The sequence below is a fragment of the Thermobia domestica genome, chromosome 4, assembly GCF_964235325.1.
Source record: "Thermobia domestica chromosome 4, izTheDome1.hap1.1, whole genome shotgun sequence".
NCBI classification, from domain to species: Eukaryota; Metazoa; Arthropoda; class Insecta; order Zygentoma; family Lepismatidae; genus Thermobia; species Thermobia domestica.
The window spans coordinates 303,015,423-303,034,722 of record NC_137457.1 but is presented as its reverse complement, the minus strand read 5'-3'; the positions used below and the strand labels follow the sequence as shown (position 1 = coordinate 303,034,722).

General features: G+C 39.1%; 1 protein-coding gene across 1 annotated transcript in view; it reads right to left on the bottom strand.

Annotated features, from left to right (window-relative positions):
* The window catches only part of LOC145684265 (uncharacterized), a 70,174-nt gene that overhangs the window by 33,514 nt on the left and 17,360 nt on the right, over nt 1-19,300 (bottom strand). Inside the window, exons 3-4 of the mRNA XM_081756395.1 lie at nt 13,829-13,955; nt 6,388-6,538 (exon numbers count right to left, since the gene is read on the bottom strand). Coding sequence (XP_081612521.1) covers nt 6,388-6,538; nt 13,829-13,955 — 278 coding nt within the window. The remainder of the gene's footprint in view (nt 1-6,387; nt 6,539-13,828; nt 13,956-19,300) is intronic.

Genomic DNA, 19,300 nt, shown 5'->3' with positions numbered 1-19,300 from the left:
AAACGAAACTCAAGCTTCTTAGAGAGTGTGAGGCACAAATTAAATACTAATAACTGAGTTTAAAAACTGTCCATCTTATGCACGATCAAGTTATCTGAAAATTCATTACTATATTACTCACAGGAAAGATAAAGTTTAACACTAATGATAAATATTATTAACTGTATATCACAAGTTTCTCCAAATGAATAATAATAAAAAAAAAAACTATAGTTTTAGAGGAACGAAGTTATCAGGTTTCTTCTCACGAGAGTTTTACAGGGAGGGCAGAACCTTAACAGTGCGTCCAGACGTTAACATAGAAACTGTTAGAGAATACTGAAATAGTATGAATGTATCACAAAAATTCGAGATACAACGTATGGCTATTCTTATTTGAATTATGTAATCTATAGCGCGTATCAGTAAATATGTTTAAATATGTTGTATTAGAAGGTTATGCAAGGTCGAAGATAGATCTTCAGAAGATGTGGTGGATTCTGTAAAAGAATTGCCATAAATATGTGAAGGGCAATTGAAATCAATATGTAGTTAAACCAGGAAACAAAATTTCCGGTCGCCACGTCGCCATTTTCGATTAGAAATTTAGAGCTGGCGACCAGTGTTCAGTAGGAATGGTTTCTGCCTAAATTCACAGGGTTGCGCAGTTTCTGTTTCGCACAAAAGTACAATCTTTGACAATAAAGTTCGGTGAATGAAGTCGTTGTGTTCGACCTGGCAATACTGGCGCAACGAAACACTGCACACGAGTAGCAACAGGTGTAGCCACTGTGGACAAACCGTTGTTCAGTTTTGAGTCAACTGTGGTCTGTGTGACACGCGTTATATCAAGTGAGTGTTAGTGTGTCCGGTTCCAAACTGATAACAGTACTGAACGAACGAAGGATCAATTTGAAGATTTGTTTTACGCTTGGCAAGACACCGAAAGAAACCCATGATATGCTGGTACAGGTTTATGAAGATCAAAACCAATGTCCTTGAAGTGTGTTTACGAGTGGTTCAACCATTTTCAAGAAGGGCGGGATAGTGTTTCCGATAACCCCCGTAGCAGAAGGCTCGGATTCTCGCACAGACGAAAACATTGAAAAGGTGAGGACATTAATTACGAACGATCGCCGATTAACTGTGCGAATGATTGTTGAGGAATTAAACATTAGCTGTAAATTTGCGAGACTTATCCTCACCATCGACTTAGGGAAAGGAAAACGCGCTGTCGACTCGTGCTACATTACCTGGCTGATGACCAGAAGCACGCACGTGTTCTTGCCTCACAGGAATTTATTGCTATGGTGGATGAAAATCCACATTTCTTAAGCTGTATTGTTGCTTAGGATGAATCCTGGTGTGTGAGGCACGATCTGGAAACAAAACGCCAAAGCATGGAATGTCGTTCTCCTGCATCACCTCGTTCGAAAAAGGTCAAAGCAGAAAAATCATTCATCAAAACGATGATAATCACGTTTTCTGACAGTAATGGTATAATCCACAAGGAATTTCTACTTGAGGGATCAACATTGAATGCTGCTAGGTACGTTGAAATTTTGAGACGTTTCATGAAACGTGTACAAAGGGTACGATCCCAGTACTCAGAAAAAGGTTCATGGTTTCTGGTTCACCACAACGCTCGCCCTCACACACCCAATATCGTTAGACAGTTCCTGAACCAAAAGGGGGTGGTGCAAATTGACCATCCACCATACTTGCCAGATCTGAATCCTCCCGACTTCTTCCTGTTCCCGCACCTCAAACTCGCGTTGAAAGGAAAGAGATTTGACGATATTCCAGACATCCAGCGAAACGTGACGAGGCTCCTAAGCACCATCCCGGAAGAAGAATTCTCAAAAAGTTTCCAGGACATGTACAGCCGTGCTCAGCGTTGCATAGCTACGGGAGGGGACTACTTCGGAGGACAGTAAGGTAAGTTTCATTCATATTGTAGCTACTTTCTGTTTACGGGATCATTCAGAGATTGTAATTGTCACTGAGTGAGAGAAAACACGGAATGTGAAGTTTTCACAGAGGACATGGAAAGTGAAATCTTCACAACGCTGTAATTCACCCCTCTTTTCCCACCCTAAATCGAAATGGTTTGCCTTTTGCCACGTCAACGCGAGAGATCATTTCCCCCGCTGTTTGAAGCTAGAACAGCTGGGAGTACAGGCCAGTGCCTAGAATAGATCAACCAATCACGATACGATGTCAGTGATAAATAAATAACAAAAATATTTTTAAAAAATCGATATTTGTATGAGATATCGTTATCACTGGTCACCTAACTGTTTTCTCTTTTCAGTCAATAAACAAATGAAGATGTAGGGAGGAACTACTTTCATCTGGCTCTAGCCGTGAAATCCATCGACAACAGTGCCTCTATGTGAATAGCAAAGAATCAATTAAACAAACGCAAATCGAAATAGCAATTCGTGCAAGGATTGGAGTAGCAAGTCATTCTTTGTCATTGTGTCAACGCGGTAATCTCCTGGTACCGGTCTGCTTGTAGCGTCAACCTACAAAGAATGTAATGTCATTCTTAGTGCTTCCACGATAAAATTTTGTGTGAGATTTGTGTGAATTTGTTTAATTCGTTTAAAAGGTTTCCAATGTAAGAGACAAAGAAACGCCAACTGAAAAAAAAAAAAAAAAAAAAAGTTTTCTCATTTTACGAGCTTGTTTAATGTTGCGTACTACGTAGTTAAGCATGAGAAACCATTCAAAGACGCGAAGTTAAATGTGAGTATTTTAAAACAATATGGGAATGAAATCCAATGTAAATATTTTATTCATTTTATAGCTGAAACTTTGAAGCAGGAAGTAGTAAACAATTTGAAAAACTGTAGATATATAAACATTCTAGTTGATGGTTCAACAGATACGTCAGCAGTTGAGCTTCCAAATGTTTAGGTTAGGTTTGTGGATTCAAATGATAGCCACACCAAGAAAGATATATTGGGTGCGGCAGAACTACTGAACTCAACTTCCGCTGGTTATTTTACAACGTTAACCGTTGGTTATTTTGTCTTTTAGATAAAACCTTAGAATCTAGTTCATACAGGCAGAAGTGTCACACTATCGGTTTGGGTACCGATGGTACCGCAAATATGGTTGGACACAAATCTGGTTCGGCTGTACAAATGAAAGCTCTTTGTCCCAAAATGATAATACGTTGTCTTGCACACCGCTTGAAATTAGCTGTGTTAGATGTGTGCCGTGGTGAAAAGAATTTTTAATTTTTACCATGACTCCATTCTCCAAGACTTCATACATTGAGAAACATATCAGAGGTTCTTGAAGAAGAAATTCTTAAAATTTTCTGATATTCACACTATGCGTTGGTTAGCCAGCAAGGAGTGTTCTGTAAAAGCTGTTGTTATCCATCTCGAACAAGTGATCCATGGGAAGGACAGTGATGCTGCTAAAGCTAAGGGTTTGTTGAAAGGCTTGAAGCAATTTAACTTTATTAAACTTCTCTACTTTCTCCTGGACTTCTTCAGGAAATGAAACCAAAGAACTTCTATTTTCATGTCTAAAAATGAGAATTGAACACAGCATCTCAGGATTAAAAGACCTAGAAAACAGCCTTGGTCAAAGTTTATAAGAATTCTCGGACTTAGCATCTGTCTCAGGTAAACGGAGGAATGTTCAATCTGGAGAGCAAGAGTTCCAGAGTATAAGACGAAAGTTAGTCAAGAATGCGAAAATGTACATAACAGAATGGTTGCAATCTGTTTCATTATAGGTAGTTCTGTCCATATATCTGACACTTTGGGTTGGCCTCCTAAAGAAGAAATCCATGAATTTGGTATGGAAGAAATAAAACTGTTTTCTAAGTATTTGCACCCAAATTTATACAGTGAAAAAGTGGATCTTGTCTTAGTAGAGTGGGCAGAATATGTGCTTTTGTTTTCTTCATTGACATTGAATGAGACACGAAAAAGATTTGCAGTGAAAACTTCATTACGAGATTCCCAAATCTGCTTTCAATTGTCACATGTTGTGCAGTTTTATCTGTGAATACTGCTTTATGTGAAAGAGTCTTCTGCAGTCTCAACAGAGCTAAAAGACTGCCTACAGGAATTCATTGAAGACTGACACATTGGATGATTTGCTGACAATTTCCACCAATAGCTCCCAGAGCTTGTACCTGGGAGAGCTTGGTCACCAAATATAGTGATCTTTATCCTCCAGACGATGGGCTAAATGTCGACCAAACTTTGTTCAGATATCTTAGGCAAATTACTTAAGGACTTTGATCCGAAAACTGCAATCGACAACTGGTACTTCAGCGCAGAGAGAGAGAATGTTACACAAACATGAAGTCTTAAGTTACGATATTTTTTAACATGTATATGAATTGTCCAATTCAAAATTGATTATCCTGAATCTAATTGTCTGGTATTGAAATTTTATGCCCTGATGTAATATTTCTTTGTCAGGCCAAAGGCCGTGGGGGGAGGGACCTTTCATAATTTGTACGTGAGAAATACTGTCAACCATCATTTTCAGATTGGTGAGTGCGTTTGAATTTCAAATTTTGCGCCCTGGTTAAACTCTTTACTTTGCTTAAGTAGCTAATCTATAATTATGTTATCTTAGAAGTTTACATCCTGTGAAACAGACAGTTTGTAAACAAGCAGAGGTGAATCGAACTCAGGAGATCCCACCCTGCAAAATTATGGAATAGAGTCTCTGTTGCCGAGCAGAGCTTGTACCTGGGAGAGCTTGGTCACCAAATATAGTGATCTTTATCCTCCAGACGATGGGCTAAATGTCGACCAAACTTTGTTCAGATCCGAGCAGTGGTTACCGAGAAATAAAAGTACCACATACAAGTCGAGTCGAGCCGAGCCTATCTATGGCCACGCTCGGACACCAAATATAGCAAGCCTTATATCTTAGACGATGGGCTACTTGTCCACCAAATTTCTTTCAGATCCAGCCAATAGTTATCGAGAAATAAAGCACCACATACACATACACCTGGAGTAAAAGTATAAGCTTCCATATACTTACGCCGGGAGCTAATAAACATTACAATATTTATCCTATCCCAAATAACTTATTGCATCGATGTAGCAGAGTCTTTCGAAAATTTGTTTAATAATTAATCAGAAAAGAACTTTGAAAGCAAGTATACCAATACTGATTTATCTGTCAATGTATACACTATCACAAAACAATCTCTGTTTCTTAACTTAAATTACTATTTAACGTCCATCAATCTGAAATTCTGCTAGTTCAAATGATTTGCTTATGTATATATTCTTCCCTAATCTATTCCTGGCCTCCTTTTACTGAATTTAACATATAACGTTTTCTAATCCTGGAACTTCTGATGGCAACCTGCCATCAGAGGTGCCTATCTTTTCAAGGGGTTTGGTGAAACTCGTCCGAGATTACTATTCTGCCGTTTTTCACCTTCAATTTTACCTTGACCTCCAATTTTAGCATTCTGACCCTCAAATATATCTTTCATCCCCTAAAATTTATCATTCTGCCCGCAAACTTACCACTCTGACCCTCAAATATATCTTTCATACCCCAAAATCTACCATTCTGCCCCCAAACTTACCATTCTGAACCTCAAATATACTGTATATTTCTTCCCCCAAAATTCACCATTCTGCTCCCAAACTTACCATTCTGAACCTCAAATATATATATATATATATATATATATATATATATATATATATTTCTTTTACCAAAATTTACCATCTGCTCCCAAACTTATCATTCTTAACCTCAAATATATATTTCTTCCCCCAATTGTTTTCCATTCTGTCCCAAACTTATCACTCTGACCCTCAAATATATCTTTCATCCCCCAAATTTACCATTCCTACCCCAAACTTACCGTTCTGAACCTCAAATATATATTTCTTCCTCCAAAATTCACCATTCTGCCCCCAAACTTATCATTCTCAACCTCAAATATATATTTCTTCCCCAAAAATTTACCATTCTTCCCCCCAGCTTGTTATTATGACCCTAAAATATATTTCTTTCATGCCCCCAAATTGACCATTCTGCCCCCCAAACTTATCATTCCGACCCTCAAATATATCTTTCTTTCTCCAAAATTTATCATTCTGCCCCCAAATTTACCATTCTAAACCTCAAATATATCTTTCATTTCCCAAAATTTACCATTCTCACCCTCAAATATTTCTCTCTTCTCAAAAAATTATCATTCTCCAGTTTGATTGTACTATTTTCAGTGAAAAACTGTCTCCTCAAATGTTCTCATGGGCGCAACCTGCGCTTTAAAACCCTCCTGTGAGCACCCTGTCTGCTATTAAGTAAATATTCAGAAAAAAAAAAGATGGAAGTTTCTTAGTTACTTTGCTTTGGATTCCCAGCGAAGTTATGTACAAAACACGAACTCACCTGAAAATGTTACCTAAGCACAACTTCACTTCAGGGTTGTATGTTCCTTCTGGAGCAGGTTCTGCATCCCAGTTTTCTTCGGGCTCCGGCAATTCTATTTTTTCTGATTCGACCATCGGCTTCAGCACAGGTGTGTCAGGAGTAGCTTTCGCTGGAAACATACGGAAGTTTTTTTCTTCTTTTTTTTACTTTATCATTTCGTTCAATTATTATTTTGAAACGTAATTAAAGTAACCACCCAACAAAACAAAAAAAACAAAAAAAAGAAAAAAAGAAAAAGAAAAAAAATAGTCAAACCAAAATGAAAATGAAATGACATTTTTGAGTTTTACGTTCCACGGTTATGCCGGTTAAGCTAAAGGAGACGGTGATGATGAGAGATGAATAAAATGGTGGAATGAAGAAAGTGGGAGGAAACGGGAGAACTCGAGAAAACCCACGCACACGGTGTTTGTTCACCACAAAGTTCACTTGGCGGAAGCAGAGTTTGAACCCGAGACCCCAAGCACCAGAGGTGCACGCTCTACCACTGAGCCACCGCGGCGTCAAAAGTCAAACCATCTGGAACTTAGATCGGTTAGTTTCAAACGTTATAGATGGTGATTTCCTAGGGTGTGACTAAATGACCCATAACCATTGCAATCAATTGGAGCGATTGTGCCAGTTTGCTGTATGGAAAGAGCTTAAGATGGATCGAAACAAATGTGTGACAGAATGGTAAGAAGCGGATATTGGTTTCGGTGTGCCTATGAGTACACAATAAATTAAGTTACCTGATCTGTTGGTGTGTCAAAACGGATTCTGCAACGTGACAAGATACGTGAAGGACGCGTGTGACCATTGAACGGAGTGAGAACTGTGGCCAAGAATATCCTAACTCGGAGGCACAACTGCCAAATTTCAAACTTGTTTTCAAATCGTTTTCAAATCCGACAAAATTTCCTATGAATTCATCCAAATCAACTTCCGAAATAGCATTACAGGGTTTTTACAAAATTATTTTTATCTTTTTCTCCTTACTTTTCCCTGATTTGGTGATATGTATTCCTGTTCCCATACTAATTTCTGTTATCCGTTTTTACTCTTGTTGCCTTATCACTAAAGACGGAACTAACTTGTTTTTCCGATCGACTGAAGAATATTTAGTTTTCCCACAGGATGATATATTGGTAAGTTTTTTTTTTTTTTTTTTTTTATTTGTAAATTTGAATCATACTGTCATGCGCCAACATAATTTCAATGTCAGTGGAATAGTTTGGAAATTAAGATAATTTAACATTTGATAATTGAATAGCTATATTTTTGTCATCTAAACTATCATATAGACTACAAAAGGTGGCAAAACAGGAGCTTTAAAATTACCTATGAATTTAGAAAAGTACTTAACTGAATACAAAAGCTACTACGTTGACTCAAAAGTTCATTCATGAATTTATAACTTAGCTGCTACTGCCCGAATATCTATACACTTGTCAAAATTACAAAATATATGATAAACATGATTTGAATAAAAATCTTACAAGTACAGAAATACTTTAATAAAAATTACTTTTTATACACACATTCACATACAAATATAACATTAGTTAATACGGGGCACGAGTTTTTCGCACTAAGAATTTGAAAATTTCGCGTTTCATTTTTCATATTTCGCGTTTTGTCGCATTTTCCAAATAAAGTTTCGCATTTTGTAGTTTTTGTGGAAAAGGTATTCCTTGACATTTTTACAAGTGTTCCTTTTATTCATAGATCACTACAGAAATAAACCATTAATTACCTAAAATGCAATGCACTGAATATTTCACTTCACATTGTAAATTCCACTTATCGAAAATTATACTTATTTTTATTTTTAAATCAAACTGAAGGAAAATCACTAACTAACGCGCAACATTCTCCATAGCCGTGTCCGAATCACCCAAAATGCACCGTTCATGTCACCTTCTATCGTTCCGTCAGCAGAAAACAGACGTTTTTAAGTTAATGAAAACGTATTTTTAAAATTTCGCGTTATTTCGCATATTGTTAAAAAGTTTCGCGCAGAACTGCCAATTTCGCGTTTTATCGCGCAACGGAAACCAATGAAAATACACATAGAACATCATGAAACGTCAAGGAACTGAAAATGACTTAATTCTGACGCATTTCGTTTTATCGCGCATTGCGAAAAACTCGTGCCTCTAGGTATGAAAAAAAGAAATATCACAACTAAAATAAAAGAGATTCTAAAGATAATGAAACAGCAGTTAGGATTATCAACATACTTTATGGAAACTAAACGAAACCAAACCAGTTGGCGTAACGGCCCATTTGTGAGCCTAAGCCTGCTCCAGCGCCATCTGCTAGCGACTGGCTGAACTATTTTCAGCCTAGCGGCGAGCACGAGGTCATCGCGCTGCGACACCCTGTTCCTAACAGGCGCATCAGTAGCTTTCTATACATATTGTCCGTTTGTAAGTCCCCAGTTAGCCTCACGACGCTGGGTGGACGCCAAAAATTGGGAAGCAGCGGCCGGGAATCGAACTAGGGACTACGCGGACGTGAGTCCAACGCTCCAACGCTACCCTCTTTATGGAAACCAGGCACACTATAAACAAAGTAACATTCTACATAGGACTTATTTGGAAATGGAAACATCAATTTTCGAATCTTATTTTACTAGAACTAAGGAACTTAAGTTGAACTAAGATTATAGGTATCCTGGATAAATAATGGGATTACTTTATAAACTGCCAGACACAAAATAAGTAATAATAAAACTGTATAAATTTACCGTAAAATTCGAATACTCCATACATCAGAAAAGTATCTAGATAAGATTTGGCAACACTGACACAAATATTGTGGACTGTTTTGGATCTTGATAGTATTAACAAGCTCAGTTTCTTTCTCTCTTAAATACGATACATTTATTATTTTTTGGTAAAACTATCAACCCTGGTGAAGACTTTAGAAGGGATGTGGAACTGAAATTAATTGGAAAAATCAATATGTATTTACAGTAAAAAGATTTTATTATTATACAACTATAGACAAACCTGTGATAACTGCGTGAATGGTAGAGGTGGATTCAGTCATCAGTATATTATCGCTGCAATTTACTGTATATTGTAATGTACCATGTGCTTGTGTTTATAAACAATCACACGTGCTCCTGTTTCTAAACCACCACCACATGTATTTTATGATGGAGTACTACACCTCACGTTGGATTACTACAGAAGCAGACGATGCACCATCAGTACCACCTACAAATCACATGACGACATGAGAGCAGCAGCGCCACCGCCGCCCGGAGCGCCTATATAACAAAGCGGATTCAATGGACAATAACCAGTATGCGATTGGTCTCTCCTCCTCTAGCTTGCCTGGAGCTCTAGGAGAAACCCAACCTCAAAGCCTCTAGTTTGCTGCGAAATTCTAGGCCTTCCTTCCACCTGACTTAGCTTGCTCGGAGCTCTGTCGGGATCCCAATCTCAGTTGCTTCGGGGCTTTGTGACTTAACCCTTTCACTGCTTGCTTCGAAGCATTGGGGTTTCCAACACCACTTTACTTAGCTTGCCCGGAGCTCTAGGAGAAACCCCACCTCAAAGCCTCTAGTTTGCTGCGGAGCTCTCGGCTTCCCTTCCACCTGGCTTAGCTTGCTCGGAGCTCTGAAGGGATCCCAATCTCAGTTGCTTCGGGGCTTTGTAACTTAACCCTCTCACTGCTTGCTTCGGAGCATTGGGGTTTCCTACACCACTTTACTTAGCTTGCCCGGAGCTCTAGGAGAAACCCCACCTCAAAGCCTCTAGTTTGCTGTGGAGCTCTCGGCTTCCCTTCCACCTGGCTTAGCTTGCTCGGAGCTCTGAAGGGATCCCAATCTCAGTTGCTTCGGGGCTTTGTAACTTAACCCTTTCACTGTTTGCTTCGGAGCATTGGGGTTTCCTACACCACTTTACTTAGCTTGCCCGGAGCTCTAGGAGAAACCCAACCTCAAAGCCTCTAGTTTGCTGCGGAGCTCTCGGCTTCTCTTCCACCTTTCTTAGCTTGCTCGGAGCTCTGTCGGGATCCCAATCTCAGTTGCTTCGGGGCTTTGTGACTTAACCCTTTCACTGCTTGCTTCGAAGCATTGGGGTTTCCTACACCACTTTACTTAGCTTGCCCGGAGCTCTAGGAGAAACCCCACCTCAAAGCCTCTAGTTTGCTGCGGAGCTCTCGGCTTCCCTTCCACCTGGCTTAGCTTGCTCGGAGCTCTGAAGGGATCCCAATCTCAGTTGCTTCGGGGCTTTGTAACTTAACCCTCTCACTGCTTGCTTCGGAGCATTGGGGTTTCCTACACCACTTTACTTAGCTTGCCCGGAGCTCTAGGAGAAACCCCACCTCAAAGCCTCTAGTTTGCTGTGGAGCTCTCGGCTTCCCTTCCACCTGGCTTAGCTTGCTCGGAGCTCTGAAGGGATCCCAATCTCAGTTGCTTCGGGGCTTTGTGATTTAACCCTCTCACTGCTTGCTTCGGAGCATTGGGGTTTCCTACACCACTTTACTTAGCTTGCCCGGAGCTCTAGGAGAAACCCAACCTCAAAGCCTCTAGTTTGCTGCGGAGCTCTCGGCTTCTCTTCCACCTTTCTTAGCTTGCTCGGAGCTCTGTCGGGATCCCAATCTCAGTTGCTTCGGGGCTTTGTGACTTAACCCTTTCATTGCTTGCTTCGAAGCATTGGGGTTTCCTACACCACTTTACTTAGCTTGCCCGGAGCTCTAGGAGAAACCCCACCTCAAAGCCTCTAGTTTGCTGCGGAGCTCTCGGCTTCCCTTCCACCTGGCTTAGCTTGCTCGGAGCTCTGAAGGGATCCCAATCTCAGTTGCTTCGGGGCTTTGTAACTTAACCCTCTCACTGCTTGCTTCGGAGCATTGGGGTTTCCTACACCACTTTACTTAGCTTGCCCGGAGCTCTAGGAGAAACCCCACCTCAAAGCCTCTAGTTTGCTGTGGAGCTCTCGGCTTCCCTTCCACCTGGCTTAGCTTGCTCGGAGCTCTGAAGGGATCCCAATCTCAGTTGCTTCGGGGCTTTGTGATTTAACCCTCTCACTGCTTGCTTCGGAGCATTGGGGTTTCCTACACCACTTTACTTAGCTTGCCCGGAGCTCTAGGAGAAACCCAACCTCAAAGCCTCTAGTTTGCTGCGGAGCTCTCGGCTTCCCTTCCACCTGGCTTAGCTTGCTCGGAGCTCTGAAGGGATCCCAATCTCAGTTGCTTCGGGGCTTTGTGATTTAACCCTCTCACTGCTTGCTTCGGAGCATTGGGGTTTCCTACACCACTTTACTTAGCTTGCCCGGAACTCTAGGAGAAACCCAACCTCAAAGCCTCTAGTTTGCTGCGGAGCTCTCGGCTTCCCTTCCACCTGGCTTAGCTTGCTCGGAGCTCTGAAGGAATCCCAATCTCAGTTGGGGGCTTTGTGATTTAACCCTCTCACTGCTTGCTTCGGAGCATTGGGGTTTCCTACACCACTTTACTTAGCTTGCCCGGAGCTCTAGGAGAAACCCAACCTCAAAGCCTCTAGTTTGTTGCGGAGCTCTCGGCTTCCCTTCCACCTGTCTTAGCTTGCTCGGAGCTCTGTCGGGATCTCAATCTCAGTTGCTTCGGGGCTTTGTGACTTAACCCTTTCACTGCTTGCCTGGGAGCATTGGGGTTTCCTACACCACTTTACTTGCCCGGAACTCTGTAGAGATCCTGCCTCAAGGCTGCAAGGTCTTGGGCTACCTTTTCCTACCTCGCATTAGAGAAAGTTATATTGTAGTACTTCTGTAAATACTGTTGTATTATTAGAGGATTTTTTATAATGAAAACCGGTAATGGAAGTCCATCCCGGACTCTGATTTACTCAACCCAGCTCTACTTACCCCTTCAAATGGAAGAACTTCTACAATATTGTCCAATACATACAACTTTTTAAGTTTTACGTCCCACGTTTATGCCGGTTAGGCTAAAGGAGACGGTGATGATGAGAAATGAATGAAATAGTGGAATGAAGAAAGTGGGAGGAAACGGGAGAACCCATAGAAAACCCACACACACGGTGTTTGTCTACCACAAAGCTCACTTGGCACGAGCTGGGATCGAACCAAGGACCCCATGTACCAGAGGTGTACGCTCTATCATTGAGCCACCGTGGTTGTCCAATATATACAGTTTAAGTTTCTAGATACCAATTTATGTTCATCCTAAGAGATACTGAACAACTCTTAGAGGCAGATATCAGGTATCAAGTTATGTACATAATTTTAACTTTGATTGACAAAGTTAAGAAAAAGTGCAAATCAATTGGGTAAGGGAAGCTAAGTGAAGACATTAATATTGGCGCTTAGTTATTTACAGGGACACGACGTAAATGAATATACACCTTGCAAAATGTAATTACAGCGACATAGTTACATCTGCATTACTTTCATGCTTTAATACTAATGTAGGTCTTTCAAGTAAACGCAAGCAACTAGGAAACAGAAAGGACCATTCACTGGTTCAACATAACTAAGGAACTATACAATTTAGGAAGACAAGCAAGGAGTTCATAAGACCTAATAAATATGTTCTTGAGAAACTAATTCCCGTAGCAAAGCCATTGAACATCTTGATCAAGTTTCAGAAGAGCTATGTGTTATCTCTCTCGATCTGGCATTCACAAAAAGAAAAGGGACTCAAAGAGGTTGGCAGGTTGGCAGGAGAAATGCTCTCTGTACATTCTTAGCATTTTAAAAAACCGTTCGTTTGTTAGATGACCCAGAGTTAACGCAATTTTCAGGTAGTGAGAGGGGAATAATCAAGTTAAGAATTTAGCTTGAATTTCCCACAGCTCATTATGAAATCTGGCAGTTTTCGGTGAGACGACGTGAAATTGGTTGGAGCTCATCGAATATGGTACCGTTCTTTAAAGGTACCTCTTGCAAACCTAAGCCAGTACGCATTTATCCAAGATCACTTTCTTAGCGCTCCATAGGAAACTTAACACTTGTACGAACAATACATCAAATAACACGTGACTAAGCCAGAGCTCCTAAATGAATCCACTTGATTGGCCATATTGAATAGAAAATTAATGAATGCTACAAACCAAGTAAGATATAGCATTCATATAGATTTCATATAGTAAGATTCTTGATATATAATGCTTACTATAGCGTTCATATAGTAAGATATAGATAAGCAGTAAGATATAACTGCTGATTCTTTTATGACAAATCTGGGGACAATTTCCATAGCGGGCCATTGTTGAACTCATATCCATATCACTGATGGGATATAAGCTCTATGTTAAGCCCTACGGGCTATGACTACCAAGTAGAATCTCAGCGCTGAAGAAATGTCTCGATTCATTTAATTATTCCATTTCTCGACATGCCTAATCTGTATGTACTGTTCATTTTTGAACTCCCACACGAATACTTGAATAGAAAATATTAATACTTACTTGTATATATGTGATTCTCTAGTATTTTCCGATTGTCGCACTTACTAACATGATGAAGCATCTCAGGAGAACGAACCCGATGCGTAGCCTCCAGTGGACAGATGGAGAAATCGTACGTGGGTTTGTTCTGAAACAAAAAATAATAAACAATAAATAATTTTCTCTATAATCAAACGTAGGACTGCCTTTTTCATCCTCAAATACAAACTTAAGAATCTTCATTAAGCTTATCAACTTTTTATTTATTTATTTATTTATTTATTTACTTACTTACTTACTTACTTAGTTGGTTAGTTAGTTAGTTGGTTAGTTGGTTAGTTAGTTAATTAGTTAGTTAGTTAGTTAGTTAGTTAGTTAGTTAGTTAGTTAGTTAGTTAGTTAGTTAGTTAGTTAGTTAGTTAGTTAGTTAGTTAGTAATTTTTTTAAATTTTCACAAGTAAGGCAAAATCGATAAAGAATATCGTAAATTTAGCAAATTAATGTAAGACAGAATATAGCACTTTTAGTTTTGTACAATAAAGAATGGGAAAGTTTTTTCTATTCTGATTCACTTGTGCTTGCTAAAATTCCTGATCCTTTACACCTTTGACTCAATGGTGCTATTCAGCCGGTTCGCACTGGTTCGCTAGAACCAGTTGTTAAAATATTTCGAGCTATCAGAACTGTTTGTTATACTCAGACATAACAGTAAATTTTACCCAGGAACAGTTAATTTTTGGTAGTTAAACATATGATCTCTCAGAACAAGACATAAGCGTTTATTTCTTAATCTCAAAGGCTCAGATATTAAAAATGAGAATTGAATCACACGAGTGTATTAGTGACGGTTATTTATATTTGAAACGCATATATATCGTTATCAACAATTGTTGATCCATTGCTGGATCAAGATCTTCCGAATACTTTTTAACAATCATCTATCTCGGATAATTCGTTTCCAAGATATTCGCAGTGCTACCTAATTTCGTCACACCACCTTGCATTAGGATGCTGTGTAGGTCTCTACTTGTTATTTATGGTATCCAGTAAAAAAAAAAAAAAAATGATTTTGTTTACCTTGTATGGTTTGTTTCCTAAGATAGATAGAACCGGTTGTTAAAAAAATAGAATAACACCACAGCCTTGACTCACAAATGCCACCACGTGTTACTGTGGACTTTAATAAGACTGTGGATTAATAAGACACAAGCAAAAAGACTCACGCTCACCGCAAAAACAGCAGTTTTCTTCTAGATGTAAGAAGCGCTGACTGAGTGTTAGCCTTTTTGCTTGTGTCTTATTAAATATTACCACCGCTCGCAATACTCTGATATCTCAGATTTTTCTTCCCACCTAGTTCAAATAGTCAAATATCAAAAACCAATGAAATATGTGTTTAATTATTTTTAAACAAGTCCAAATAACAAATTTCATGTCTCTTACTTTAAGGGATTTCCAGATATGACCATTTTATTATAATAATTGAATGGTTGACACGAGCAAAGTTGTACCTATATATATTTTTTAGCGAAGGAGAGGTTGAGATGGCATAATGTCATATTCAGCAAGGAAAAAGGTACTGACTTCCAATGAAAATGAAATGTTGTATAATAAGATTAAAATCTAACACAATCGTAACAAATTTATTTCCAACCTCTCTTACACAAGTACTGGAAACAGTAGCGTACGCATGAATTTATTTAGGGAGGGGTCCAAACTCAATGAGAGGTTATTTTATATTAAAATTCCTAAAATTGCCCCTAAAATTAGGCTAAATTTACACATTAAGTCGAATTAAGTCGAAATTTCGGGAGGTTCGGACCCCCAGGACCCACCCCCTGCGTACGACTCTGACTGGAAACGTTTTTGTGGTCTGCAAAATTTGGCTAGTTACAATGTCGTTCGTGTCACCCAGTTGATTACAACCCCTACACATTTTTCTTCCCACATCTTTTCTTCTCTTCTCGGTCAAATATCAAAAATATCTGAAACACGTTTTTAATTATTTTAAATGGAAAGTGTAAATTCCAAATTTCATTTCTCTAATCTTAAGGGATTCCGAGATATAGACATCTTGTTGTAATAACTGCAACACCTCCATTATAATTCTTTTCACGTCGAATTTTCAAAATTCCTACCTTAGTGGACCTTATGTTACGAGGAGTGACCAAAAAGTAAGGTTACAAAGCCTGCAGTGAAACGTGTATATACTATTTCATACAACCTATACAGCCAATAGATCGTACATACATTACGTTATTTTTCGATACAGGGTCTCCATATCGGTTGCAGCACTTGTCACATCGTGGGATAAATTTGAAGATTCCCTCCTGGTAAAAATCCTGTCTTTGTGTTTAGACACGTTGTCACGAACTGTTTCATCTCCTCGTTTGAAGCGGAGTGACGGCCTCCTAAGTACTCCTTCAAGTGCCATTCCCACTTCTGCCATCAGATGCCGTAACGTGGTCTTCCTGTTGTCCTGAATCAGGTCCTTCACTCGGGTTGTGTTCAAATCTGTTGATACCGTGCTATGTCGGCCACTGCGCTCCTCGTCGGCGATGTTTTCTCTACTAGCCGCAAAGTTTCGACACCATTCTGCGACATACTGATGAGATATTACACCCTGTCCGTAAACCTCTACGAGCCGCCGGCGAATTTCATCCGCGATTACATGTTTCGCCCGCAGAAATCGAATAACTGAGTGAACTTTTTCGCGAGAGCAGTTTTCCAAACGAGTCGCCATTTTTGTTTACCTACAACCAGCGCCGTAGGTGGCGGGTGACTGAAACTCTGCACAGTTGCTAACTCCATGTAGTAAAATTACCGCACATTCCTCCATAACAGACGAAAATTCCACAAATACCGTCCTTGTTCCCTTAGTTTCTGATCCTTCCTCGTACAAATCCTATGTGTTGTCCAAATTTTAAGTTTCTAGCTTAAGCAGTTTGACCTTAAGCCAGGACTTCTTTTTGCATATAGAGAGATAGTGAGGGCGGGATAATGACATTAAACAGCTGGGAGAAACCTTTTTCTCCTTCTTTCTAATGCATAAATAAAAAAGAACGTCTACCACATTGTTAACTTAATAAAAAAGAACTGAAGGAACTGATTTAATACTCGGTTATCAAAAAGTTTCGGTATGTCCAACCAGTATTTAGGATATCAAAATTATCTACCAAACAACTTTTCAATAGAAAGGAAGTGTATGTATCATAGTTTACTAGTAGAAAAAAAAGTCTCGATTAAATCTGAATGAAGCGAATATGGATAAGAATTGGGATAGTATCAAGACACAATTGAAGGGCCATCTCCACTAAGAAGGTACGTGAAAAATTGAGGTTTTGAGTTAGAAAGCTTATAAATTTAAAAGTGCAGCATGTAAGATGCAGATAAATTGTGTTTTTCTCACAACAGACGCTTCGTATACGCATTAGAGGCGACGGAAAAGGAAAATGACTCCACGCGCCTTCTTTATCTACGTTTTAGGAGGAATCGAGCTAACTCGACTTACCTTGTTACCTTGGCCTCTTAATCATTCTGATAAATTTAAGTTTCATTGAAGTAAAGTTTCGTAGTACACCCAATCATTATTCGCTTACTGAGAAGGAAATGTCAAGAATAATACGATCTGAGTGTTATAACATCTATATTTTCGATTCTGTTTCCTCTACTCCATTCGCTACATGTATTTCCTGCAGTAATAATAGCCTCTGAGCATGGGGGTAACGTTGGCTCAGTGGTAGAACGTTCACTTCTGGTGCATGGGGTTCTTGGTTCAATCCCAGCTCGCGGCAAGTGAGCTTTGTGGTGGACAAACACCATGTGCATGGGTTTTCTCGATTATGTCGATTTCTTCCCACTTTCTTTACTCCACCATTTCATTCATTTCTCACCATCATCGTCCCCTTTAGCCTAGCCGGCATAATCGTGGGACGTAAAACTTAAAGATTTCATTTAAGCTTCTGAGCTCTTAAGCGAACTGATCCCTCAATGCATGTTCCATACATGTTCTCCATTACAATATCATAAAATGGAAAGCTCGATTGAACTTTATTCTTCTCAAAGTGATGTGAATTTTGTGTAAGTAATAATTCTGTATTAAATTTCCAGAAGAAAAAAAAAATAAGAAAGTAAAATAAACAAGCTAGTATGGCTATGTAAATTCGATTGCGAGTTTTGACATATTTGAGCTTTAAAATCAGTCACCGCAATCTAGGCTCTTGCATTTGTTTATTTTTCTCTTTATAAATCGCTTATCTCCGGAATGCATTAATTAATTGCTTAACGCACAGTAACTTTTCATTTTCTCTTAGAAACACAAATTCATGATGAACGAGATATAGAAGAATGTATTACTCTGTAGCATGGGCGCCCGAAAGGGAGGGCAGGGTGGAGCCCGGGCTCCCCCTCTGGCTTACGAAACTGTGTACGTAATACAGCAAACCACGTATATTAGATAGCAGAAACACCAGACGTATAATATAGCAACTATGGAGATGGACCCAATCTAGAAAAATTTCTTCGGGCGCCCCTGCTCTGCAGTTAATCTACGAACAGTAAAATTTCAAGGATGGCGTCACCAAGTCCAAAATTGATGCTGAAGTAAAACTAGTTCACTGGCACAAATCCAGAAGATAATCTCTATAACCGCGTTAACGAAGACATCGTTCAGTCATAAAGTTTAATAATTTTGAAGTGGAAAATTTTGCTTTCCTAAATGTATTAATTCATTTTGGAGCCTTATATCAGGGTTTGTGAGTGAATTCAGCCGTTAAAACATAAACTCACGAATATTCAGTGTCAAAAGGAGGAAATTTTTGGCACTAGAATGAAGAAACTCGCACTACAGAGAACAGAAAAAATGGAAGCTATTTTTGGTATGCTATTTAAGCTCTTAAGCCAAATTCTTCAGTAATTGATTAGAATTGATCAAGAAAATTATGTATTGTATGTTTCAAAACTCCTTTTTCTTTCTTTTTTGCAGCTGCGGCTTGTGGCTCAGAATTTAGGCATTATCTTGCCGTTTCAAGAACCATTATAAATATAGGACGTTGTAATAACAAAAATAACAAATAGTAAATAAAATCTATATTTACAAAAATAACTCTTGAAACACCTGACCGATCTTGATCAAATTTTCAACATAGATGAAGTTCGGGCCTGGGATGGTTTTTATCATATCACTTTGACGCTGCAACTTAGGGGAGGGGCAGGGGGAGATATTTAAAAATGATCGAAAATGACATATATATTAATTTCGAATCCATAGCTTTCGGCATTGCTGAGATGAACAGTGACACTTCCGATGTCGTTTAAATTCAAATTCAGTCCCCAATATTACTCCTAAGGGGGATGATGACATATAAAAGTAATTGAAAATGATCGATATTAGATTCGAATTCAGAGTTTTTGCAGTCCCTAAGTTGATTGGTGACAGTTTTGATGCCCTTTATGTCCAAAATGAAACTATTCTCCCCGTGCGAAGAACGGACA